This window comes from Vombatus ursinus, unplaced genomic scaffold (genome assembly GCF_900497805.2).
Source record: "Vombatus ursinus unplaced genomic scaffold, bare-nosed wombat genome assembly UNPS02011431.1, whole genome shotgun sequence".
NCBI lineage: Eukaryota > Metazoa > Chordata > Mammalia > Diprotodontia > Vombatidae > Vombatus > Vombatus ursinus.
In genome coordinates this window covers 4647122-4674645 of record NW_020951209.1, presented here as the reverse complement: position 1 = coordinate 4674645, position 27524 = coordinate 4647122, and the positions used below count along the sequence as shown (strand labels likewise).

The following is a 27524-nucleotide window of genomic DNA, read 5'->3' as shown; positions in this document are numbered from 1 at the left end:
ATCCAGTTTTTCCATTTTCTGTTTTCATTCTGACCTCATTGTCCTAATTCTTTTAGATTGTCTGTTAGTTTGTAATGATAGATTGCCTTATGGGTATTGTCCATTCTGTTGTAGCCCGACAAAGGCTGATCTAGTACTGATAACTTCCCAGCTCCTTGTATCTTGGACCCATTTCTTATAAGGGCCAAGTGGGACATGAGAGAGTCACAGGGGTGTAATAATTCATATGAAAAGGACCTGGTCACTTACGTGAACTACAAATGAGACAATATTAAGCCCCACATTTTAAGAAGGATATTTACAAACTAGAGTGGATTCATATAAGGGCAATCAGACTCATGAGGGGATTGGGCACTATGCTGTATGATGATCAGTTGAAAGAAACTTGGAACGTTTCACCTAGAGAGCAAGAGATTTAGGGAGGACACGATAAAAGTGTTCAAGTATTTGAAGGCCTGTCAATGGAAAAGGGATATTTCTTGGCCCCAGAAAGTACAACTAGGAGTAATTTCAGGGAATATGAATAGTTGCAGGGAGGTATATTTTAGTTTGATATAAGGAAAACTTCCTAGCAATTTAACTGTTGTTCAGATGTTTTTTATTCATGCCCAACTCTTTGTGACCCCATTTAGGGTTTTCTTGGCAATGATATTGTAGTAGTTTGCTATTTCCTTCTCCAACTCATTTTACAGATAAAGAAACTGAGGCGAATAGTTAAATGACATGCTCAGGGTCACACAACTAGTAAGTGTTTGAGGCTGGATTTGAATTCATAAAGATGAGTCTTCCTGACTCCAGGCTGGGCACTCTATCTACTGAGCCACCTAGCTGCCCTTTTTTAACAAATTAATATATATGTATGTATACACACACATATACATGCATACATATGTATAAACATATGTGTGTATGTATATACACATATAACAATTTTATGTGTGTGTATGTATGTATGTAAATATATATACATATATACAGAGAGAGAAATATTATAGTAACTGTATTATCTACTTCACAAAGTTATTGTGAGGAAAACATTGTATAAATGTGTGGAGCTATTATTTTTATTTCTAACTTGGATTGGTGGTGGTGGCACCTTGAAATTATTTAATAGAATGTGAACTGATCATTGAAGGATTAGTAAGATTTCAATAGACAAAGAGAAGTAAGCTAAGTATAAGCAATGGCATAAACAAATGCATGCTGAAGGGCACAAATTTCTGGGAAGGTGAAATATATTCATCCCTCAGACACAGTGGAGTTCTGTGTAGGGCACAATAGCCAGGATTTTGGCTGGAGCAGACAATTTAGACCAGTAGGTCTTAATCTCTTGTTTTGCAACGGACCCCGTTGGCATTCCAGTGAAGCCTATGGACCCCTTCTTAAAATAATGCTTTTAAATACATAAAATGAAGAACCTAGTTTCACAAAGGAAACCAGTTTTATTGAAATGTAACTATAAAAAATGTATTTAAAAACAAAGCAAAACAAGTTCGTGGGTCTGTTGAGAGAACCTTCCTGGAACATTTCCTCAAACACGCTTCCTCCACTTTCCAGCTCTTTCTCAGGCTTCTTTCCCTCTGAGGCCACACTGTATCCAGCTTGCATCTCTAGCTTTGTTTCTTTCTCTAACCAGAGCTGTACCCCAAGTGAGTTTCCTTTTGCCTTTGTCCAGGTGAAAATATTTCTAGCTGATTCATACTAACACTCTTTAATGTGATTTTCCTTGACAGATAAAGGCTAATCAGACACCTAATAGATTTCTTGCAAGGATGGGATACAAACCAAATAAGTTTTAATGGTATAGTTGGGTGGAATGATCTGGAAGATGAGTGCTACCCAGGGTGGACAGGTTTGGGTACAGACCCAGACAGTTTTAAGGAATATTTAATTTCCTCTGGGGGCAAGGATCTCTTAATCTTTGGTTGAGTCTAGGAGAAAGTGGAATAGATAGAAATATCCAGCTGATTGTGGTTCACCTGAATGTTTTGTTTTTCTTCTATTCATCAGCTGAAAACTCCATGAGAAAGGCTACGATACACCAAGACATAATACAGCCAGAAGCTGTGAACAAATCTCTAGTGAAGGTGAATACCAGAGGGAATGGTATTTCAGCATTTGTGAAAGCCAGAAGACACAGAAAGCTCCAGAGGAAAATTTTCCCAGACTCTGCTCTTTTCCGACAGTGGGGTGATAACCTGACCAACGCCCAGCAGATCCAGGCCTTCATGCTCTTCTCCCTGTACGGTTACAATGTTTACTTCAGTGACCACCTGCCCTTTAATTGAACCATTCCAGACACTCGTTCCCTCAGGTACCGTGGAAATGGTATTGGTCTACCCAACCCCAAGCAGCCTCTTTTTAATTAGGGGCTAAATTTTTAGGGGAGTAGAGAAGATGGTCTGAAGAACAAGTAGAGGGCAGCTAGGTGGCACAATGGATAGAGCACTGGCCTTGAAGTTAGGAGGACCTGAGTTCAAATCCGGTCTCAGACCAGATACTTGACACTTACTAGCTGTGTGACCCTGGGCAAGTTAACCCCAATTGCCTAAAAAAAAATGAAGAACAAGTAGAGTGGTAGAGAGTGGCCTCTGCTTATCCCAGTACTGTTTTGCTTCCTATTTTAGAGAGGAGGAAATTAAGGTGCTAAAGTTTAATGACCCATTCAAAATTCCAGAGCAAATGAGAAATGTACAGAAAATTCATAAAGTGATAAGAGATTTTATAGTAGGAAAGGTTCTCTGAGATGATCAGGTCTAGTTTTTCTTCCCACTATTTATTTCTACTTTCCATTTTACAGATAAAGTGACTGAGTCCAGCAGTATCTTGGCCTTCTATTCTTTCAGACAGTCTTCTTGGAAGGTCCTCTTTGATATCTGACCCAATTTAGATCCTTTCTTCCCACTTTTCCCTTCTCCTTTCCCCAGTCTTCCCTTCTCATTTTCCTACTCTCTCTTCCTCTCATTCCCCCCTTCTTTCCCTTTTCTATTCTTTCTTTTTTTAAAAAAATTAATTTATTTTTAATTATCAACAATCACTTCCATAAGTTTTTGAGTTTTAAATTTTTCTTCCCCTCCCTCCCCACCTCCCTCCCCAAGACTGTGAGCAATCTGATACAGCCCTTTCTATTCTTTCAAGGCCCTTATACGGTGCACAACTCATTTCTTTTCTATGCAGTATTCCCAAATCCCCAAGGACTTTGAATCTCTCCCTTTGTACTTACCACTTCTTCCTTGTATCAGTTAGTCAACAAGCCTTTTTAAAAACACATTTTATGTACCACGCATTGTGTTAAGTTTGTCTCATTTATGTACATGTCTTATTATTTTTGGGGGGGGCAATTGGGGTTAAGTGACTTGCCCAGGGTCACACAGCTAGTAAGTGTCAAGTGTTTGGTCTGAGGCTGTATTTGAACTCAGGTCTTCCTGACTTCAGGGCCAGTGCTCTATCCACTGCGCCACCTAGCTGCCCCTACATGTCTTATTTCTTCTATAGATCTATAAACTCCTTCAGGGCAGAGACTGTATCATTTCATTTCTATATTCCCAATACTCCCCTTCCCCAACATTCTCCCCCTCCACTCCCATAGTACCTCACACATAGTAGCTAAGAAATATTTGTTAAGGGACAGCTAGGTGGCACAGTGGATAGAGCTCCAGCCTTGGAGTCTGAAGGACCTGAGTTCAAATTTGGCCTCAGACATTTGACGTGACACTTACTAGCTGTGTGACCCTGGGCAAGTCACTTAATCCTGATTGCCTCACCAAAAAGCAAATATATATATAATATATAAATACATATGTATTATATATAAATAAATATGTATTTATGCATATAAATATATATTATAAATATATGTATATTTGTTAAAATAATTTGATGTAGGTCCTTAAGGAACTTAAACCTCATCCTATAATTTCTGAGAGCCTTTATAGTTTCTTGTTCTGAGGAATGAGATAATGAAAGCAATATCCCACAAAGTTTAATTTGGTAATTTCATGCAGGATAGATTAAAGTTTACCTGAGACAGAGAAACTGATTTGTTAGTTATTGTCTTACTCCAGGGACAAAGGTCTGAGAGCCTAAACTAGGTAGGGCATTGGCAGCAGAAATAGAGGAAGGGACACATTGAAGGAAAATTAATGAAGACTTGATGAAGGGAAGAAGAAATCACAGATGTCTCTCTTTATGGTTTTAAATTATTAGTGGTAGTACCACTAACAAAATGGAGAATTAGGGAGTGAAGCTGACTTCCAGGGGCTAGGAAGGGGAATTCTAATTTGAAAGATTTTGAATTATAAGAGGTGGCAGGACATCAAATTGAAAATATCCACTGAAGTACAAATAATCTCTCCCTCTTAGCCAGAAGGATTGAGATTAGCAAAAAATATATAGAATAATTTCTTGACTGTCACTGTTTCAATCTCCTATTCAGAAGTGCATAGAAATTGTCTTGTATGACTGAGGTACTGTTCAATCATGCCTTTAATTGAGGGGGATGAATGAGATGACTTTTGGAGGTGACTCTAAACTCTCCCCCAAATTATATAAATATCACAAGGTCTCTTACAGGTGTCTTGAAAAGAAGTATCCCCCACGACTTCCAACCCTTAGTGTTGTTATCACATTTATGGATGAAGCTCTGTCCATTTTACAATGGGCCATTACCAGTATCATCCATAGAACCCCTTCTCACCTGCTGAAAGAGCTCATCCTGGTGGATGATTTTAGCTCAAATGGTAAGTGAAAGTTGTCTTTGGAAAGGGCTGGCACTGACTAATTAGAGTTAGCTAGCAGAGAATGCTGGGGAGGCAGAATGCTGGTGTGAATGTATGATAGTACCTGCTCATATTGGATTCTTTTTAATGAATTCCCTCCTGTCTATTGGAAGGATCCACTAGTAGCTTATAGAAGGGAAACAGTATTGAACTGGTCACTTGCCAATCAGGATTCCCAGGAAATGAGTGCAAAAAGATCAAATTTAACATAATTACAAATGGGTTACACAGATTATTTGACCAACAAACCAATAAACAAAAAAGAGAGGCAGTATGGCCCCTAGACAGTTAGAGATTTTGTCTTAGAGTGAGGAGGACCTAGATTCAAGTCTCATTTCTGACACATAGTGGCTGTGCTACCCTGGTAATGTTGCTTAACCTCTCAATGTTCTAGGCAACTCTGTAGCACTATAGGTTACAGAAAAAGTGCCAGCCCTCATTGGTAGAGAGTTTCCTTAGTAAGCAATTCCTTATACCAATGAAATCACAGGCTTAGTCCCTATTGTTGTTCAGTCATTCAGTCATGTTTGATTCTTTGTGACCCCATGGACTATAGCACACCAGGTCTTTCTGTCCTCCACTATCTCTTGAAGTCTGTCCAAGCTCATGCTCTTTGCTCCATTACACTATCCACTATCTATCTCATCCTTCTGCTGTCCCCTTCTCCTTTTGTCTTCAATCTTTTCTAGCATCAGAATGTTTTTCCAATGAGTATTATCTTCTCATTATGTGGCCAAAGTATTTAAGCTTCAGCTTCAGAATTTGTTCTTTCAATGAATAGTCAGAATTATGGGCAAGGAACTCTTAAAAGTCTTCTCCAGCACCACAATTTGAAAGCATCAATTCTGCTGTGCTCAGCGTTCCTTATAGTCCAAATCTCATAGCTATACATTGCTACTGGGAAAACCCATAGCTTTGACAATACAAACCTTTGCTGGTAAGATGATGTCTGTTTTTTAGTACTCTGTCCAGATTTGTTATAGCTTTCCTTTCAAGAGGAGCATCTTTTAATTTCACAGCTGCAGTCACTATTTACAGTGATCTTTGAGCCCAAGAATCTGATACTGCTTCCATTTCTTCTTCCTCTATTTCTCAGGAAGTGATGATACCAGTTGCCAAGATCTTTTTTTTTTTTTTTGATGTTAAGCTTCAAGCTAGCTTTTACATTTACTTTCTTCTCTTTTACACTCAAGAAGAGGCTTCTTAATTCCTTTTCACTATCAGCTGTCAGAGGGGTATCTTCCGCATATTTGAGATTGTTGATATTTCTCCTAGAAATCTGGAATTTTACATGATGAACTCTGCATATAAGTTAAATAAGTAAGATGACAACATACAACCTTGTTATACTCCTTTTCCAACAGTTCATGGAATCAGCTGTTCCAAGTTTGGTTTTAACTGTTGCTTCTTGGCCTGCATAGTTCCTCAGGAGACAAGTGAGAGGATCTGATACTCTCAACTCTGAGGAATTGCCACAACTTTTTGTAATCCACAAGGTCAAAGGCTTTACTGTAGTCAATGAAGCAAAAGTAGATTTTTTTTTTCCTGGAACCCCCTTGCTTTCTCCATAATCCAGCAAATGTTGGCAATTTAGTCTTTAGTTCCCCTGCCTCTTTGAAAACCAGCCTGCACTTCTGGTAATTCTCAGTTCACATAATGCTGAAACTTAGCTTGAAGAGTCTCAAGCATAACCTTGCTGGCATGTGAAATGAGTGCAATTATTCAGTAATTTGAACATTCTTTGGCATTACCCTTCTTCAGGACTGGGACATAAACTGACTTTTTCCAATCCAGTGGTCACTGAGAGTTTTCAGAATTTCCTGGTATACCTAGTGCAACACTTTTAGGATTTTAAATAGTTCAGCTGGAATTCCATCACCTCCACTAGTAGTCTTATTGTTAGCAGTGCTTCCTAAGGCCCACTTGACTTCATTCTCCAGGATTTATGGCTCTAGGTCAGCAACCATATCATTGAGGTTATCAGTGATGTTAAGATCTTTCTTGTATAGTTCTTCTGTATATTTTGCCACCTCTTCTTCATCTCTTCTACTTCTGTTAAGTCCCTACCATTTTTGTCTTTTATCATGGCCATTTTTGCATGAAACATTCCCTTGATACCTCCAATTTTCCTGAAGAGATCTCTTGCCTTTGCCATTCTATTGTTTTTTTTTTCATTTCTTTGCATTATTCATTTAATAAAACCTTATCTCTCCTTGCTATTCTCTGGAATTCTGCACTCTTTCCCTTTCTCCTTTCCTTTTTGCTTTCCTTCTTTCCTCAGCTATTTGTAAGGGCTCATCAGACAGTCATTTTACTTTCATGCTCTTTCATTAGGATTTTTTTTTATTGCTTCCTCCTGTACAATATTGCGAACCTCGTTCATAGTTCTTCAGGCAAACTATCTACCATATGTAATCCCTTAAGTCTATTCATCACTTCTACTACATATTCATAAGGGATATTATTTAAGTCATACCTATACTGTCTGATGTTTTTTCCTACTTTCTTCAATTTAAGCCTGAATTTTGCAATAAGAAGCTCATAATCTGAGCCAGTGTCAGCCCAGGTCTTGTTCTGACTGTATAGAGCTTCTCCATCTTTGACTTCCATCACTCTGATTTCAGTATTGACCATCTGGTGAAGTCCATGAGTAGAGTCACCTTTTGGGTTGTGGAAAAAGAGTGTTTTCTATGACTAGTAAGTTATCTTGACAAAACTCTACTAGTCTCTACCCTGCTTCATTCTTTACTCCAATGTCAAACCTGCGTGTTATTCCAATTATTTTTGATACCTACTTTAGCATTCCAATCCCATATGATGAATGTGACATCTTCTTTTGGTGTTACTTCTAGAAGGTGTTATAGGTCTTCATGGAACTGACCAACTTTGGCCTCTCCATTGTCAGTGGTTACAGCATAGACTTGTATTACTGTGACGTTGAACAGTTTGTCTTGGATTTGAACAGATATCATTCTGTCATTTTTGAGATTGCACACCAGTACTGCTTTTCTCACCTTTTTATTAACTATGAGGGCTACTCCATTTCTTCTAAAGCATTCTTGTACACAATAGTAGATGTAATGATAACCTAAATTAAATTCCCTTATTCCCATCCATTTAAAATCACTGACACCCAAATTATTGATGTTTAATCTTTCCATCTCCTGTTTGACTACATCTGGCTTACCCTGGTTCATAGATCTTACATTCCAGGTTCCTATGCAATATTGATTCTTATAGCATCAGACTTTCCTTTAGTCACTAGATACATCTACAGCTGCGCATTGGTCTAGATTCTTTCTGGAGTTATTTGTAGTCATTCTCCACTCTTCCCCAGTAACGTGTTGGACACCACCTGAGTGGCTTATCTTTTATAATATCTTTATCATATCTTTTATCATTTTAATACTGCCCATGGGGTTTTCTTGGCAAAGACACTGCAATGGTTCACCATTTCCATCTCCAGTGGATCACCTTTTGTCAGAACTCTCCACTAGGACCTGTTGGTCTTGGATAACCCTGCATGGCATAGCTCGTAGGTTCGTTGAGCTCCTCTGCTATGACATGCCATGTCACTACTCCTAGTAAATTATAAAAAAAAAATCTAGGATTTATATAGTGCTTTAAAGTTTGTAGAATTCTTTACCTATCATCTCATTTGATCTTCACAACAGCTCTGTTAGGTGGATACTATGATTATCCCCATTTTACAGCTGGGTAAACTGAAGCTGAGAGAAGTTACGTGAGTTACTTGCCCAAGGTCACAGATCTAGTGCATAGCCAAGGCAGGATTTCAAACTCAGGTTTTCCTTATTTCAAATCCAATATACTATCTACTGTGCCATCTAGCTGCATCAAAAAAAAAAAAACCCAAACCCATAAGTTTTTAAACAATGGCCTATAGCTAATGGTTCCTTCACTAAGTTGTAAAATTCATGAATAGTCTCTTAGTGATGCCTCTCTTAGATCAGCAATCATTTATAGACCATAGCTGCTTGAAAGGGGGCAATTGTGTATCTTTAGCTATTGGGAATAACATCCCAAGTTAACCCCAGGCCAAAACTACTGTGGGGCCCGTGGATTTGATCTCTTCCTTCTGAAATAAGAATGAACCAGGACCTTTCTATTTGGTTACAAGGTGAGAGTTGAGGGAGTGGAGTTGAGTAGGGAAGAGAATAGCATTATTCAGACCCACCTAACTAAACCCAACCTAAAAGAAGGGGGTGGAGTTACACATGCATGCATGTTATTTAGTGGCATGGTATTGTGGGAATCAGCTTAGCTTGCACTATGTAGATTCTATATACGTGGTTGCATGATATATGAAAATATATCATGATTGTATGAAAATCCTTCACTAGAATTAATATTATTGCACCCAGAAACTCTGTAAGAATTGTGCTTGATTGACAGAGGACCTAAAGGCAGATCTAGACAAAGAGATTCAGCTTTACAACCTCAAGCACCCTGGACTGCTGACACTGATACGTCACACAGAGAGGAAAGGGATAGCCTCTACTCGCCACTCTGGAAGTCAAGCTGCTACAGCAGATGTAGTGGTCTTCTTGGATGCTCATACTGAAGTGAATATTGAGTGGTAAGATACTGTGGGTTTGTCCATATGGGAAAGAGAAGTCATTAGCTGTTACACTTCTTCATGTGTAGTATAGGGTAGAGATGGAAGATAGCATTAAGTTCCTATTATCTCCACTATAAAATGAGGATGATATTCCTTATCCTTTCCCTGGATCAAACTGGAACTTTCTACATGAAAATGGCTCTTGAATTAAGAACACTGCTCTGAGAAAGGATTTTGTATTATAGCTACCCTGCCCCCAACTAATAACTTGCATCATTAAGCAATGGATGGGATGACCTTTGTCTAGCTGAACCTCTTGAATACACTGAATAAATAGATAATATTTCCCAAGAGAAGGAAAAAAAACTATTTAATAAGGACTTGATATTATATGGTTTTAGAAGAAATTACTAGCTGAGTGCAAATTATAAAAAATGACTTCTGTGAATTAAAAACATATTTTTTAACATAAAGACAGACATACCAGTATTCCTGAAAAGACAATGGAGATAGACTATCAACAGATAATTTAAGCTGAGTCTCCCATACGGGTATACATGTACCCTTTGGTTAAAGGGGAGAGCAGAAGATTGCTGTGGCCAGTCCAGGGGCTGCTCTGCCCCAAGGAGGATAGAGTGAAAGAACAGAGCCAGTCAAGAAAGAGTTGAGAGGGAGTGGAAAGAACTGTGTATCCTTAGTCTTACTCATTTTGGGGGGTCTAGTAGGGTAACATATAAATACTTTCCTCTTTGTTTGTCCTCTAACTTGCAACTTCAGTATCCCTTGAGGGTTGGAGATAATATCTGCATTCCAATCTCTGTCTGATAATGTTGGACTTTTTAAAAAGGATAACTCAGTTTTGCATCAAAGACATCCAATCCTCTTAACAATAGAAAACCACCTCCTCTATCCATCCATATAAGATCATAGACTTAGAGTGGAAGGGACCTTAGAAGCCAGTGATCCCAAGCTTCTCATTTTACAGACAAGGAAACTGAAGTGGGATTTGAACCTGTTTCTTCCTGACTACAAGTCCAACATTCAATTCACTTTTCCACATCTGGTCCACAAGTGTTTTTCCAGTCTGTTGTTTTTTCTGAGTCTGAGTTGGGGAGGGATAAATCACTTGTACTTTATTTATCTCAATTAGCTAGAATATAGCTATTTGATGGTTGATAACTAAGATATTACCAGTGATAGCAAAAAAGGAAAATGCCTCACACTTGAGATGATTTGATTTAGAATTCATCATGAGCTTGGCTGGGCAGAGGGATCTTCAGACATTCCTTGGTCCTGATCCAAACTTTTGCCCTAAGGCCGTCAGAAGTTCCCGAGTGTCCTCTGTGTATTGGCAGCCTGGATATCCTGGCTCGCTACCCAGCAGGTAATGGCAGGAGGAAGTACAAAAGTGAGAATTTAGGATATCTCTTATATACTCTTTACTACACCTTGCTGACATTTCCCATCATAACATAAGCTGTCTTTCTTATATTCCTAGGGCAGAACCCATTTAGCTAGGATCCAGGAAGACCACACTGTAATTGTGTCACCTATAATCGACAATATTCTTTTTGACACCTTGGAAGTGGACGAGTATCCATTGATGTCCATTGGGTTTAACTGGAGACTGTATGGCCGCTATGACTATCAGTCAGTCAGCCTGAAAGATGACACTGTACCAATAAAGTAAGTCTGGAGAGTGTTCTCTGGGAGGCAGAAATGCTAAGGTTGGGTTTGGGTTTTCTTTCTCATCACATGAGTGTTTGTCCATTGAGAAGAATGTATACAGTAAACCACCAATGTTCTTCCAGTAATACGGGGCCTTCAAGATCACTTATAATCCCACTCACTGACTTTGGCAGGACTGACCCTAAATTATTCAATTTTGCTTTTAAATGTCTCCAAGATACTGATTTTCTAGTCAGATTTTCCTGACCTCCTCCTATCCCAGCCTTGTTTCCCACACCTCACACCTAAACCCCAACCTTCCCACTTCTTAACAGAGAAGCTAGTGACTCTTCAATTATGTGTTCATGCAGGAGTCCTGCCGTCATGGGCATCTTTGCTGCAAGCAGATTGTTCTTGGAGAAGATTGGGTTCCTGGATACTGGGATGCTGTTTTATGGAGGAGAAAATGTAGAATTGAGCCTGCGGGTATATTTCTACTGTTCTTTCAGTTTCTGTTGTAACTTTCTCAAATAGCATTCTATAATATGCATTGAGCTGGAGTTATGGGTAATCTATTTCATTAGCATATTTTTCTATTTTTAATTAAGCTTAGATAGTTTTGATAGTTATTATCGTATGGTATTTAAGTTTTGGCTCTACAAGTTTCCCTTTTTCCCTTTCATTATACTTTAATGTTTTTGGTTTTTCCATATTCATTTTGTTATTTCATTTAGTTTTATAAATTATACCACTGGTAACCTGCTAACCCAGTATCTTATGTACTGTAGGCACTTAAATGTTTGTTGGATTGAATTTAGGATCAAAGTATCATAGATTGAAATCTGAAAGGAATTTCAGTGGTCATCTAGTCCAATGCTCTCATTTTATACATGAGAAAAATAAGGAAGGCCTGGAGATGTTAAGTGACCATCAAGTGTGGAAATGAAGATGAGAGAGTTTGGAGATGGAATTTAGAATCACTGGGCTACAAGACCTTTTTCTAGAACTAGCAAGGACAAATTCCATATTGTCAGGCCACCAATCATCTTTTAATTTTATGGCTGCAGTTGCTGTGTACAATGATCTTTGAGCCCAAGAATAAAAAATCTGATGCTGCTTCCATTTCTTCTCCCTCTATTTTCCAGGAAGTGATGAGAACAATTGCCAAGACCTCAGGTTTTTTTTAATGTTAAGCTTCAAGTCAGCTTTTACATTCTCCTCTTTCACCTTTATCAAGAGGCTTCTTAATTCCTCTTCACTTTCTGCTATCAGAATGGTATCATCTGCATATCTGAGATTGTTGATATTTCTCCTGGCAATCTTTTGATTCATCTAGTTTGGAATTTTGCATGATGTATTCTGCATATAAGTTAAATAAATAAGGTGACAATATACAGCCTTGTCATACTCTTTTTCAAATCTTAAACCAATCAGTTGTTTCATATTCATCCTGCATACAGGTCTCCTCAGGAGACAAGTGGGAAGATCTGGTATTCCCATCTCTGAGCACTTGCCACATTTTGTTGTGATTCACACAGTCAAAGGCTTTAATGTAATCAGTGAAGCAGACATAGATGTTTTTCAGGAACTCCCTTGCTTTCTCTATAATCCAACAAATGTTGACAATTTGGTCTCCAATTCCTCTGCCTCTTTGAAAACTGGCCTGCACTTCTGTAATTCTCAGTTCACATAGTGCTGAAGTTTAGCTTGCAGAATCTTAAGCACAACCTTGTTGGTCTATAAAATGACTTCAATTGTTTGATAGTTTGAACATTTTTGGTGTTACCCTTCTTTAGGATGAGAATGTAAACTGATCTTTTCTAATCTAATGGCCATTGTTGAGTTTCCCAAATTTATTGGTATATTGAGTACAACACTTCAACAGCATCATCTTTTAGGATTTTAAATAGCTTGGCTGGAATTCCATCGCCACCACTAGCCTCATTGTTAGCAATGTTTCCTAAGGTCCATTTGGCTTTATTCTCTGGGATTTATGACTTTAGATCAATAACCAAACAATTGTGGTTATCAGTGTTGCTAAGATCTTTCTTGTATAGTTCTTTTGTGTATTCTTGCCACCTCTTCTTAATCTCTTTTGTTAAGTTCTTACCATTTTGGTTTTTTATCATGCCCATTTTTGCATGAAATTTTCCCTTGATATCTCTAATTTTCCTGAAGAGATCTCTTATCTTTCCCACTCTATTGTTTTCTTCTATTTCTTTGCATTATTCATTTAAGAAAACCTTCTTATCTCTACTTAGCATGCTCTGGAATACTGCATTCAGTTGGGTATATCTTTCCTTTTCTTCTCTCCTTTTTGTTTTTCTTCTTTCCTCAGCTATTTGTAAAGCCTCATTAGGCAGCCATTTTGCTTTCTTGCTCTTCTTTTTCTTTGGGGTATTTTTTGTTGATGCCTCCTGTACAATATTGTGAACCTCTGTCTATAGTTCTTGAGGCACTCTATCTACCAGATCTAATCCCTTAAATCTATTCATCATTTCCACTTTGTATTCATTCCTTATGAATATGGTCAACATACCTATACAGTCTGATGGTTTTTCCTACTTCAATTTAAGTCTGAATTTTACAATAAGAAGCTCAGGAATAAAGAGGAAACTTTTCTTCCTCTTTTCTCTGCACACTCTGCTTTCTTGATACAGAACTTATTCTGTTGTTCTCTCCCTTGTTTGTTTGAGGGAGTTCCTACAGAGTTTGGGTACACTTCCCTAGAGACATGTGTGTGTGTGTGTGTGATTACATTGGCATATGTTCAAAAGGACTAGCATTGCTAGTGCCCTTCACAATCATCGCACATGACACATTTATTGCCAATGCCTTATGATATCAGTCCTTAGACTAGGATTTATAAGAAAAAAATAGGTAAGAATTACATGGGATGAAAAGGTGTGGATCAGGTAATATCAGTACCATTGGCAGGAGGTTCTACATGGATATAATTAGTCTACAGGTTAAAGATAAAGGCATACCTGCAAGGGAAGGCAAGAAGAATGGTTATTTGAGTAAGCCAGTACAGAGACATTTCTCTATTATCTCTTAGACACTTTCTCAGTAAGCCATGGGATAACTTGTACTTTTTGTATTTTTTTTCTGGTACTGAAAGGGATCAACAGGGATCTCTTCTCTAACCAATGGGGAAAAGTTTTCTGCAAGAGATGGGATTTCATGAGCTGAGTGAAAGATGGGGAAAAGATTTGTAGGACAGGTTGGTCCAGAAAAGCATCGCAAGAGAAGGCTCAAAGATAGAACTTGAGTGAAAACATAATTAAAACTAAATGGTACTTAAATGTAATCTTGTTAAGAATAATATATTTTGCAATTTACCAGCACTTACATGGATACATGGTTCTTTTTTGCATGCAGGCATGGCAGTGTGGAGGGAGAATTGAGATCTTACCATGTTCTCAGATTGCTCACCTTCAAAGAGCCCATAAACCCTATTCTCTGATTATCTCACCCCTGATGAAACCCAATGCTCTTCGTGTGGCTGAAATCTGGATGGACAAGCACAAATGCATGGTCTATTTAGCTTGGAATCTGCCTCTAGAGGTTTGTCATGGAATTCAAGATAAGTAGGGAAAGACAGAGTGGTAGAGAGAATGGAAGGACATAAAGACTTATGGGAGATACTCCCCCTCTCAGAGAGCCATCCCATAGAACAATGGATTTCACATTATGTGTGACAATGTACCATCCCTGAGCCATCCCCAGGGTTATTAGGCAAGCCTTCTCTTCTCATGAAGGAGGTCAGAAATTCAGGGTTCTGAGCACATGTACTCATGGAATATATTCTGCTTTTTGCCATTATGATCTAGTCACTAGTATATGTGCCTCACTAGTTCACTTCAAGAATTATACTGTCCAGAAATAACAGCTGCCTGGAATCTGTATTTGTACTTGAAGCAAGCTGCTGCTGGCCACAGTCATATTCAGAAGTGTGTGTATCAATCATCTAATGGGCTTAACCTGCTTGCTCTAAGGCCAATTCATCATATTCAGAGTACCATGAAGTAAAAAATTCCTTGATGAAAGAGAAGAATTTGGAATGGGATCTTATAGGAGGGAAAATTGAAATTGATAGGAGAACTAGAAATTATAATAAATAGCTGGGAATTCTGCAGTAAGTTACCATTTTTAAGGAATATATTTTACAGTGCCTAGCTTACACTGAATTTTACTCTTTATTCAAAATCCCTAACATAGCCTACGGTATTGGTAATAGATTATAATTAGTATATTGTTTGTTATTGTTCAGTCATTTCAGTCATGTCTGAGTGTTCAGGACCCCATTTGGGGTTTTATGAGCAAAGATACTAGAGTGGTTTGCCATTTCCTTCTCCAGCTCATTTTACAGATGAGGAAACTGAGGCAAACAGGGTTAGGTGACTTGCCTAGGGTCACACAGTTAGTAAGTGTCTGAGGCCAAATTTGAACTCAGAAAGATGAGTCTTTCTGACTCTAGCTCTGGCACTTTGTCTACTGTGTCACCTGACTGCCAGCATATTATTTAAATATCATTTGTTCAGTTACCCCAGGAAACATTGGCACAATGGGAAAGCAGTATACTCTCCTCCATGGGAGGATCCTTCTTTTCTCCATCACCAGTAGGTGGAGGGGGGGATGTCTTAATTTTTTTTGTCTATCATGGACCCCTTTGGAAATCTTGTGAAGCCTATGAACTCTTCAGAATAATGTTTTTAAAACCATAAATAAAATACACAAGATAACAAAGGAAATAAATTGTTTTAAATCTTTATAAAAATATAAAAAAAACCATAAATTCATGGACCCCAGGTTAAGAACTCATACTCTATAGTGACCCAATTTTTCAAGAATGGTCACATTCAGAAATTCACATATGAGAAGGTGGAAAGAATTTCATTACATAACTAATGATATTCAGCTTTAAAAACAATTACTGATTTATTTAATCTTGGTAATAGGATACATGCTGATTGCCAGTTTAAACAATTAGTTTTTATGGATCTTTTTTTTATAGTTTTCTCCAGCATCCTTTCCTTACCTCTCCCAAAGAGCCATCCCACATAATAAATATAATTTTTTTAGGGACAAAAAAGGAAAAAAGAAAAAAAAGAGGAAAATAATGAGCATAATTGATCAATACACTGGAAAAGTCTGATAATGTGTGCAAATGAGCAACCCTTTTGGACCTCCCTCCTTTGCAAAGGAGTGGAAATATCTTCTCATATCTCTTCTTTCAATCTATACAAGTTTTTTATAATTTTGCAGCATTTACCTTTCTTTTTTGTGGTTATTCTTTCAATTTACATTGTTTTCTTGGCTTTGATTGCTTTATTCTGCATCATTTCATGTAGATTTTTCCATGCTTTTCTGTATTCATCCTATTTGCCATTTCTGATAGCATAGTAATATCCCGTTACGTTCATGTACCACAGTTATCTTTAGCCATTCCCCAATCAATAGGCATAGAAATGGTCATTTACAAAAGGCTGATGATAAATGGGTGCTTAGGCTCTTCTGGCTGACTACTTGATGTGTGCTTGCTAATTAGAGAAAAAAGAATTAGCTAAGAATCTGAACTAGTTTACATGTAGCCTGAAAATTCCATGTTGAATTTCTTGGCTCCACAGTCATGTTTTGCTTTCTTACCCCTTTATGATGTCCAGGAAGATTGAATTGACTTAGCCATAAAATAATATTGATCCATTCATCCATTCATAAAAAAATCATTTATTAAGCACTTATAGGCGAAAGTAAAGATAAACTAGGCACTGTGCTAAGCATAGAGGATACAAGTAAAAACAGTCCCCATGCTGAAGAAGCTTACATTTTAACAAAGGAGATGACATGCACATAAAAAAGCTAAATATGCAATATAAATACAGAGTACATAGAAGATAAGCTTAGAAGGAAAGTCATTAGCAGCTGAGGTGGAGAGGGAACCAGGAAAGCCCTCCTGCAGAAGGTAGCATTTGAACTGAATATAGAAGAAAGTCAGGGCTTCTAGAAGGAGGTGAAGAAAGAGAGGATTCTAGGAATGGGGGACAGCTAGTAAAAAGGCATGGAGATGGGAGAAGCACCAAATAGACCAGTCTAACTGAACCATAGAGTATGAGAAGGAGCAGGAAGTGTAAGAAGACTTGAAAGATAAGGAAGGACCAAGTTGTAGAGAACTTTAAATGCCAAACAGAAGTTTATACTTGATCCTTGAGGTAATTGGAGTTTTGTGTGTGTGTGTGTGTGTGTGTATGTGTGTGTGTGTGTGTGTGTGTGTGTGTATGAGTGTGTGTGATATGGTCCTATCTGTACTTTAGGAAAAATCACTGTATTGAGCATGGATTAGAGTGTGGAGAGACTTGAGACAGGGAAACCAATTATTAGATTATTTCAGTAGTTCAAGTGATGAGGTCCTGAGCTAGGGGGCAACAGAATGAGTGGAGAGAACGGGACAGAACTAGGAGATGTCGTGGAGAAAGAAAGAAGATTTGATAATGAATTGGATTTGTGGGGTTGAGGAGTTGAGGATGACGCTGAAATTGCAAGCCTGGGTAACCTAGACGATGGTGCCTTTGACAGCAATAAAGAAGTTCAGGGGTCAGCTAGGTGGTGCAGCAGATAGCACTGGCCCTGAAGCCAGGAGCATCTGGGTTCAAATCTGGCCTCGGACCAAACATGACACTTACTAGCTGTGTGACCCTGGGCAAGTCACTTAACCCCAATTGCCTAAAAATAAAAAATAAAAATAAAGAAGTTCAGGAGACAGATAGGTTTTGGGAGAAAGATAATGAGTTCTGTTTTGGACATGTTGAGATGCCTTTGGGATATCTAATGCCTAATGTGAAATGTCTAATATGCAGTTGTAAAGTTCCAGTAAAGGAGATTGAGAAAGACCAAATTGGTAACAGAAGAACTGAAAGGGAGCAGTGTTGTAAAAACAGAACAAAACAAAACAAAAACTAGAGAAGAGAGAACATCCAGAAGGCAAAGGTAGTGAACAGTGTTACCAGCTTCAGAGGTGTCAAGAAGGACGAAAATTGTGAAAAGGACATTAGACTTGCAAGTAAGGGATCATTGGTAACTTTGGAGAAGGCAGTTTCAGTTGAATTGTGAAGTCAAAAACCAGATTTCAGAGAGTTTGGCAGAAAGTGAGTAGAAATGTATATAAACTGTATCAAATTGCTTACCATTTTAGGAAGAGGGAAAGGGAGGAAGGAGGGAGAAAACTTTGGAGCTCAAAATTTTGTAAAAATGAAGGCTAAAAATTGTCTATACATATAATTGGAAAAAATAAAACATTATTAAAAAAAAGAAAGTGAATGGAAAGCAAGTGGAGACCCTAAGTATAGATGGCTTTTTCAAGGAGTTAGCTGACTAAGGATGAGAGATATAGAGTCATAGCTGCCAGATTTAGAGAGAGCTTTTTTTTTTAAAGGATGGGGGTAGACTTGGCCAACTTTGTAGGCAGCAGAGAAGGAACTAGTATGTAGAGAAAGATTGAAGATTAGGGAGAGACTGGGTATGATTATGGGGGCAATCTGCTGAAGAACTTAGGAAGAGTTGAGATCAAGCTTGCACATAGGGGGCTAGGCGTTGGCCTTTGCGAGGTGAAGGGTCATCTCTTTGTGTGACACAGGAGTGAAAGAAGTGTTAGTGGAGGAAGATATCTGAAGGATATGAGTTAAAGCTAAGGAGAAAAGAAAAAGTTCTCAGTAAAACTTTAGAATTGTGTGTGTGTGTGTGTGTGTGTGTGAATATGAAGTAAAGCCTTTATCTAAGAAAGAGAGAGGAGGAGTGCCATGGAAGATGTGAAGTGGGGAGCAAATAGTTGGAATAGTTGTTATGGGATGGTGAATAGATTAGGGAGGAGTGGAAGGATTGCCTAGCTGCAGTGAGGGTCCAGTTAAGATTAGCTAATACAAATTGATAACAAATAGTAGGCCCAGTCAGCAATTTCATTTTCCCAGCTCCATTCAGGGGCACATGAATGGGAAAAGAAGGCAAATGGTAAGAGTAATCCAAACTTGGGTGTTGGCAAGGCAACAGAACAAGGGAACAAGAGATGGGATTTGAGAGCACAGAATAGCATAAAGTTGAAATGGTTCATAGAGATTAGGAAGGGAGAAGAGTATATTTGGAGCCATAGCGATAGCCTGGGAAAGTGCCGAGGGATGGAAGGATTGCAAGTCATGGTTAAAATGAAGAATAGGATTAAGGATAGAAAGGCCTAGGGAGAGCTGTAATGATAAACAATTATGAATACTGGAGTTCTTAAATATGGAAGTGGAACATGTGGGCCCTGGCAAGATTAAAAGTATGTTGTGTAGCAGAGGTGAAGTGGAATTATCAGCTATGAAATGATTGAAGAAATAGCAAATTGTACATAACAGATTTGCAATTTCACGCGTAATCATCTTTTTTTATTATACTATGTTATGGAAATGCTTGTTTTTTCCATAAATTAAAACTGAAATAAATTAAAACTATGTGAGTGAACATCAATCTGTATATTGAAGTCCCCTAGTATGAGAGCAGGAGTTGGGGTAGAGAGGAAGACAATAAAACAGGCACAAAATTCAGTAAGAAAGGTGAAGCATATACTGGAGGTCCATTGAAAATGGCCACCAAGATCTAGATTCAGGGATAAATTTGGAGAAAACCTTCAAAAAGAAAAGCTTGCTAAGTGATAGCAATAGACATAGAGAAAGTCTGGAAGTGACAATGAGAAGTAAAGGATATTCTGTTTTCCCCTACTTACTGGGATAACTTTTACTGGAAAGGATGGCCAAGGATGCTGCATCATCTGGGAGGATTCAGGTCTTAATGAGTACCAGAAGATGGAAAGAGGAAAAGAGAAAAAGGCTTAAATGAAAAACAAAATGTGTTAATTGTGAATATGGAATCCAGGATAAACTAGTTGCCTTTTTTAAACATGTGAGCAATGTGGACTCTAATCTTATTTAATCTTGAACGAAATCCTGACCATTTCTTATGGAGTGAACTGTAGAAAAACAGGCTTTTTCATAAGTTGAGAGGCATGAAGCCTTACGGGCAACATAGAATGGTTTCTACACAGCAGATCTGGCAAATATCCATGATGTCAAGTGAGTTGACAGATTTTGAGAGGTCAAGCTACTGTTGCTCCCCTCTTTCCAGGAAGACTCCAGAATGTGAAAGTAGCCCACACATCCCTGAACAAATACTCGGTTGTCCTCAGGAGTGACCATTAATCCTGACAGTGATCAAGGGGTTGCGTATTTGAAGGCACAAGTAGGTCCCTGAAGCATATTGTTTCTTTGCAGAATCATGGAATAGATTTTGGGGAGGTGTCTTCCAGGATAGAACTCTGCAAGAAACTGAAGTGTAATAGTTTTGAGTGGTACCTCAAAAATATTTATCCAAATCTGATGCCACTTCAGAACATTGTTGGCTATGGAGCTGTAAGTATACAAGGGCCCCAATATACTTTCTTTCTGGGATCCTCTGTCATTTAATTTTTTTTCTTGATCTTCTTTCTCAAGTTTCTTCTCAATTTTCATCACTCTATTGCCCCCATAACCAGAATTTCCTTCATTTCATAAGAGTACCATGCCCATGCATTTTACCTCATATTTTTACCCTAGATCCTACTTTTTTCTTTTCAGTGTCTCAAGTGACCAGGCTATTTGTTTAAGAAATACCAGTCATCTGGCTTTAAGCATGTGTATCTTCCCAAGAATACCTTTAGGGGCTGGTGCTGGGAACAGGTTATTGTTCCCAAGATATGGGAGCCCCAACCAGTGCCACTCTGTTACCTCCTTGTCTCTTTCTCAATAGCTAGAAAATTGTTTCTGGATCCCCACATCTTTGCTTATTTTTAGCTATATTTCATCTTGTGGTACTCAATAGTGTGAGAAGGCAAACCTTTGACAGATATTATGCACTTCCTCCCTCTGTCTATATTCAACAGGAATGGCATATTTTATTCCTACAGATGAAAAATTCTGTGAATGAAAAGATCTGCATGGACCAGGGAAACATCCAAGAAAACACACCAGCCATGTATAACTGCAATGGGTTCAGACAACAGGTATTCTTCATAGATGGGCATCTCACCACAGGTTGTAACCTATTATGGCTCATCCCCTTGTGTTACTGGGCTTCATTGGGGTTCAGGAGATCTGGAGTTTGGTTTTGGGGGAACATTCAGGGTGAAGAAAATCAATTAATCAGTAAGTATTTATTGTGTCATAGTATATATGTATGTGTATATACATGTGTATATGTATGTATATATGAGTATGTGTATGTATGTATAAGCCAGGTCCTGGACTAGGTACTGGGGATATAAATATAAAAATGAGACAGTTCCTGCCCTCAAGGAGTTTACATGCTACTTGGGAGGGTACAGCAAATGTTAGAAAGCAGTGGTTAGGGAAGGGAGCATTAGTCTAGTCAGTCATAGGCACTATGAGTGGAACTACAGTACAATAGATGGTGATTCTCTTTTGAGTAGCAATGGTAATATTGATTGGATTATTGTTCCCTAAACAAGAGATGAAAAGTGAGGAAGGGGACAGTATATGTGTAGCAACAGGGCATATGGTAAGATGTCCATGCTGGCATCTTTTATGTCTAGGTGTTTGACTGTATGAGATGGAGCATGATCTGGGGCCAGCAAAATATTACAAATTGATATAAGCATTCATTCAGCCTCAAATCTGGTTCCTCTCTGCCCCAGAGTGAGTTTTAAAGTTCAATATGTGTACTTTAACAGTAGTACTTTGTACAAAATAGGCACTTAACAAATGCTTAGTAAATAAATGAAGCCCCTCTCTAGATTCTCTCAGGAAATGGCTATGACAGAATGGTTTTTTATAGCATTTTATTTTTTCCCCTAGTTACATATCAAGAAAAATTTTTAACATTCATTTTTATAAGATTTTGAGTTCCAAATTTTTCTCCCTCCCTCTCCTCTTCTGAAAATGGTAGGCAGTTTGATATAATTTATACATGTGCTATCATATGAAAATATTTCCATATTAGTCATAGTTGTGACTAACCCATGAGAAAGAATAAAGTAAGTGAAAAAAAATGCTTCTATCTGCATTCAGAGCCCATCAGCTCTTTATCTGGATATGGATAGCATTTTGGTTCATGAGTCCTTTGTACTAGTCTTGGATTGTGGCGTTGCTGAGAAGAGCTGAGTCACTCACAGTTAATCATCACATGGTGTTGCTGATACTGTGTACAATGTTTTCCTGGTTCTATTTATTTCACTTTGCATCAATTTGTATAAGTCTTTCCAGGATTTTCTGAAATCTGCCTGTTCATCATTTCTTATTACACAGTAATATTCCATTCCATTCATATACCACAACTTGTTCAGCCATTCCCCAATTGATGGGCATTCCCTCAGTTTCCAATATTTTGCCACCATGAAAAGGGCTGCTATAAATATTTTTATACATGTAGGTCCTTCTCCCTTTTTATGATCTCTTTGGGATACAGACCTAGTAGTGCTATTGCTGGATCAAAGGGTAGGCACAGTTTGGTCGCCCTTTGGGCGTAGTTCCAAATTACTCTCCAGAATGGTTAGATCAGTTCACAACTTCACCAACAGTAATCAGTGTCTCAATTTTTCCATATCCTCTCCAATATTTGTCATTTTCCTTTTTTGTCATATTAACTAATCTGATAGATGTGAGGTGGTATCTCAGAGTTGTTTTAATTTGCATTTCTCTAATCAAAAGTACTTTAGAGCACTTCCTAATTTGTTTATGTATAGCTTTGATTTCTTCATCTGAAAACTGTCTGTTTATGTCCTTTGACCATTTAAAAATTGGGGAATGACTTGTATTTTTATAAATTTGACTCAGTTCTCTATATATTTGAGAAATAAGGCCTTTGCCAGAGACACTTACTATAAAGATTGTTTCCCAACTTTCTGCTTTCCTCCTAATCTTGGTTGCATTGGTTTTGTTTGTTCAAAAGCTTTTTAATTTAGTATAATCAAAATTATATATTTTACAATTTATAATGCTCTCTATCTCTTGTTTGGCCATGAATTCTTCCTCTGCCCATAGAACTTACAGGGAGACTATTCCTCGCTCTTCTAATTTGCTTATGGTGTCACCCTTCATGTCTAAGTCATGTACACATTTTTAACTTATCTTGGTATAAAGTGGGAGATGTTGGTCTATAACTAGTTTATGTCCTATTGTTTTCCAGTTTTCCCAGCAGTTTTTGTCAAATAGTGAGTTCTTGTCCCAAAAGCTGAGTTCTTTGGATTTATCAAACACTAGTTTACTAGAGTCATTGACTATTGTGTCTTATCTACCTAATCTATTCCATTGACCTACCACTCTATTTCTTAGCCAGTACCGGATATTTTTGATGATTACTGCTTTATGATATAGTTTGAGATCTGGTTTTGCTAGGCCACTTTCCTTTTCATTTTTTTTCATTAACTCCCTTAATATTCTTGAACTTTTGTTCCTCCAGATGAATTTTGTTGTCATTTTTTCTAGCTATGTAAAGTATTTTTTGGTAGTTTGATTGGTATGGCACTGAATAGATAAATTAGTTTAGGTAAAATTGTTATTTTTATTATATTGGCTCAGCCTAACCATCAGCAATTGATATTTTCCCAATTGTTTAGATCTGACTTAGTGTGCAGTGTTTTGTAATTGTGTTCATATAGTTTGGATTTGTCTTAGCAGGTAGATTCCTAAGTATTTTATATTGCTTGCAGTTATTTTAAGTGGAATTTCTCTTTCTATCTCTTGCTGCTGGGCTTTATTGGTCATATAAAGAAATGCTGATGATTTGTGTGGGTTTATCTTATATCCTGCAACTTTGTTAACGTTGTTAATCATTTCAAATAACTTTTTTGGTTGATGATCTAAGGTTTTGTAAGTATACCATCATATCATTTGCAAAGAGTTTTGTTTCCTCATTGCCTATTCTAATTCCTTCAATTTCTTTTTCTTCTCTTATTGCTATAGCTAACATTTCTAGTACTATATTGAATAATAATGGTGATAATGAGCATCCTTGCTTCACCCCTGATCTTATTGGAACTACTTCTCACTTATACTCATTACAGATAATGTTTGCTGATGGTTTTAGATAGATATTGCTTATCATTTTAAGGAATGCTCTCTTTATTCCTATGTTCTCTAGTGTTTTTAATAAGAATGTTTTTAATAAGAATGGTTACTTTTGTCAAAAGCTTTTTCAGCATCTGTTGAGATAATGATAGGTTTTCTATTGGTTTTGTTATTGATATGGTCAATTATATTGGCAGTTTTCCTAATATTGAACCAACTCTGCATTCCTGGTATAAATCCCACCAGGTCATAGTGTATAATCCTTGTGATATATTGCTATAATTTCCTTGTGAGTATTTTGTTCAAAATTTTTGCATTGATATTGATTAGGGAAATTGGTCTATAATTTTCTTTCTCTGTTTTAGCTCTTCCTGGTTTAGGTATTAGCACCATATTTGTGTTGCAAAAGGAATTTGGTAGGACTCCTTCATTAGCTATTTTTCCAAGTAGTTTATATAGTATTGGAATTAATTGTTTTTTAAAGGTTTGCTAGAATTCACTCTGCAACCCATCTGGACTTGGGGATTTTTTCCTAGGGAGTTCGTTAATGGCTTGTTCAATTTCTTTTTCTAAGATGAGGTTATTTAGACATTTTATTTCCTGATCTGTTAATCTAAGTAATTTATATTTTTGTAAATATTCATTCATTTTGCTCAGATTGTCAGATTTATTGGCTTATAATTGGGCAAAATATTTCCTAAAGGTTGCTTCAATTTCTTCATTGGTGGTGATTTCATCCTTTCCAATTTTGATACTGGATATTTGGTTTTCTTTTCTTTTATAGATCAAATTAAGCAATGGCTTATTTATCTTTTTAGTTTTTTTCATAAAACCAGCTCCTAGGTTTATTTATTAGCTCAATAATTTTTAAAAAAATTTTTAATCTTACTGATCTTGCCTTTGATTTTCAGGATTTCCAATTTGGTGCTCAATTGGGAATTTTTAATTTGCTCTTTTTCTAGTTTTTTTTAGTTGCTTGCCCAATTCATTGATTTGTTCTTTTTCTATTTTGTTGATATAAGAACTTAGAGAAATAAAGTCCTGCTTTGACTGCATCCCTGGAGGATGCCTGTTTTCCTTGGGCTGTGCTGAAGCACTTGGAGATCCAGTTGCTGGAGGATGCCTGCCCACCTGGGGCAATGCTAAAACACATGGAGCTCTGGCTTACTTTCTTGTCTCACTGTTTGCCCAGGGACTATGTGGTGGTTCCTGGAGCTGGTGTCTCCTGGTTCCTCTGGCTATTCTAAGGCACATGGGGGAGGAGGGGGTCCTGTTATTGGCATTTTCCTGCTCCACCACACTAGGACTCAGTATCTCCCACTGGTTTGCTGAGGTGGGGCTTGCTGCTGGCTTGCTGGGATACTTCCTGTTCTGGACTGTGCTCATCTTTTACCTGAGTCAGATGGACCTTTATTGCTGATCCTCCAAGTCTCCCAGACTAAAAGACTGCTCCACTCCATCTTTCTGCTCATGCTGCTGTTCCAGGAATTTTCTGAGATTCTATTTTATGTTTGGAGATGAATATTGGAGAGCTACAATGATTTGCTGCTTACTCTTCAATCGTGGCTCCCAGAAGTCCGTCCCACGGAATGATTTTGTCAGGTCCATGGTGGAATGAAATTTGAACTAAAGTTTAGTGGCAATGACTCCATGTCAGTGAAATATGAAAATATAGGGGAGTGAAGTTGGAACAAGCTGGGGTAGCCAATTGGGCCAGTACCTCGACTGGTTCTCTCCTGAGAGTCCTTGCCTCTTTATCCAATCAATATAAGTACCAGCATTCAACATTAACCATATCTCACTTTCCCTGTATCATTACAATGGTTGCCATCTAGATATCTAGGAATTGATCCAAATCCTGTCTTCTCATATTGTCGATTCCTTGCACTCCTATTTCTCCTTTTTTCCTCTGACTACCTGTATTTGATCAGTTCACTTCTTGCCTTCCCTAAAAGGTGGGAAGGTGAAATCAAATCCTTTCTGTCTCGAGAAGCATACAGGCCAAGAGAAGTGAGAAAGCAAGTATTTGAGTGTGAGCACAAGGTCTCCAAGGGGATTGAAAGGGCACAGATCAAGAACACAGATGGAAGGGGTTATCAAAGTTGAAGTCATGTAGCTGGGACCTCATGCTCAGATCTCTATACTTCCAATTTCCTCATGTTTAACTTAAGGAATATTTTATTCTTTCCTATTAGAGTTGTTGGAACTCTGGTGTAGTAAGAAGGCTCAGACCCCTCTCACAGGTTTACTGTTTTCTGGGGGAATCAGCTGGGACTCAATGATATAAAGTAGACTGTGAAAGGAGCCCATGATGGAATGGGCAAATGTATTGCAGTTCCCTAAGAGTAACCTCTGAATCATTTATCCAGATTGGGTGCATTTTATTGGAGGGTAGATATCTAGTAGTATCTATCCTCTGTTTCTTTTCAGTTTGTATACTACCACTTGACTGGAGAACTCTATGTTGGACAGTTATATGCAGAAACTTATTCAAGTGATCTATGCCTGGCAGATCCTGGAGAAGGATGGAAGTCGGAATTAGTGTCATGCCAAGAAGCAACAGTGAAAAGGCTGAACATGTATTGGGATTTTAAGCAGGTAATTCATTTTACTGATGAGGACACTGAGGCAAGCAGGGTTATGTGACTTGCCCAGGGTTACACAGCTAGTAAGTGCTGGAGGCCAGACTCAGGAAAATGTGTCTCCCTGACTCTAGGCCGGGCACTCTATCCACTGTGCCACCTAGCTGCTCCAATTGCCTAATTATAGATAAATTTAATTCAACAAACAAATTGCACACTATTTAGTGCTCTTTTCTCAAGTATTTTAGCCCCTGGATCACTATTTTCCTCTCTTCTCCAACTCCTGACCTTATACTAAAGGATTCCAATATTTATATTGACGCTCTTTAAAACTCCCTAATCTCCCAGTTCCTCAATCTCCCCAAATCCTATGACCTGTTCTTATGCTCCACCTCAGATACACAGATGACCACATCCTGGATCTCACCATTACTCACACATATTCCAATACTGTGGACAATTCTTTGAAAAAAAACCCTGACATTTCTCCATTCTATCTCTCCCTATATTTCAATGCTCCTAAATCTGATCAGCACTTTTATTGGTGATTTCACAACCTTCTATCTCTACTCTGACTTCACATTCCTCTCTGCCCCCTAATCTTGACCCAAAAGTGAACCAATTCAAATCCACACTGTCCTGTGTTATTGAATCTCTTGCCCCCCTGTACCATTGCTACTTATCCGTTGCCAAACCCCAACCCTGGATTTCTCTGAGCATCTGTCTTCTCCATCTGTGCAGCTAAATAGAGATGAAAGAAGTAAAAACAAACAAAACAAAACAAAACAAAAACCCAACTATACTGATTGGATCCACTTCATTTATGCTT

At 37.9% G+C, this 27524-nt stretch overlaps 1 protein-coding gene across 1 annotated transcript in view; it reads left to right on the top strand.

Annotated features, from left to right (window-relative positions):
• The first annotated feature begins 2021 nt into the window (after nucleotides 1-2021).
• The window catches only part of LOC114038901 (probable polypeptide N-acetylgalactosaminyltransferase 8), a 50092-nt gene continuing 24589 nt past the window's right edge, over nucleotides 2022-27524 (top strand). The window contains 9 exon segments of the mRNA XM_027856413.1: nucleotides 2022-2314; nucleotides 4573-4739; nucleotides 9192-9393; nucleotides 10861-11043; nucleotides 11397-11511; nucleotides 14407-14592; nucleotides 20325-20462; nucleotides 20996-21091; nucleotides 26544-26711. Of these exon segments, the coding sequence (XP_027712214.1) occupies nucleotides 2022-2314; nucleotides 4573-4739; nucleotides 9192-9393; nucleotides 10861-11043; nucleotides 11397-11511; nucleotides 14407-14592; nucleotides 20325-20462; nucleotides 20996-21091; nucleotides 26544-26711 (1548 nt within the window).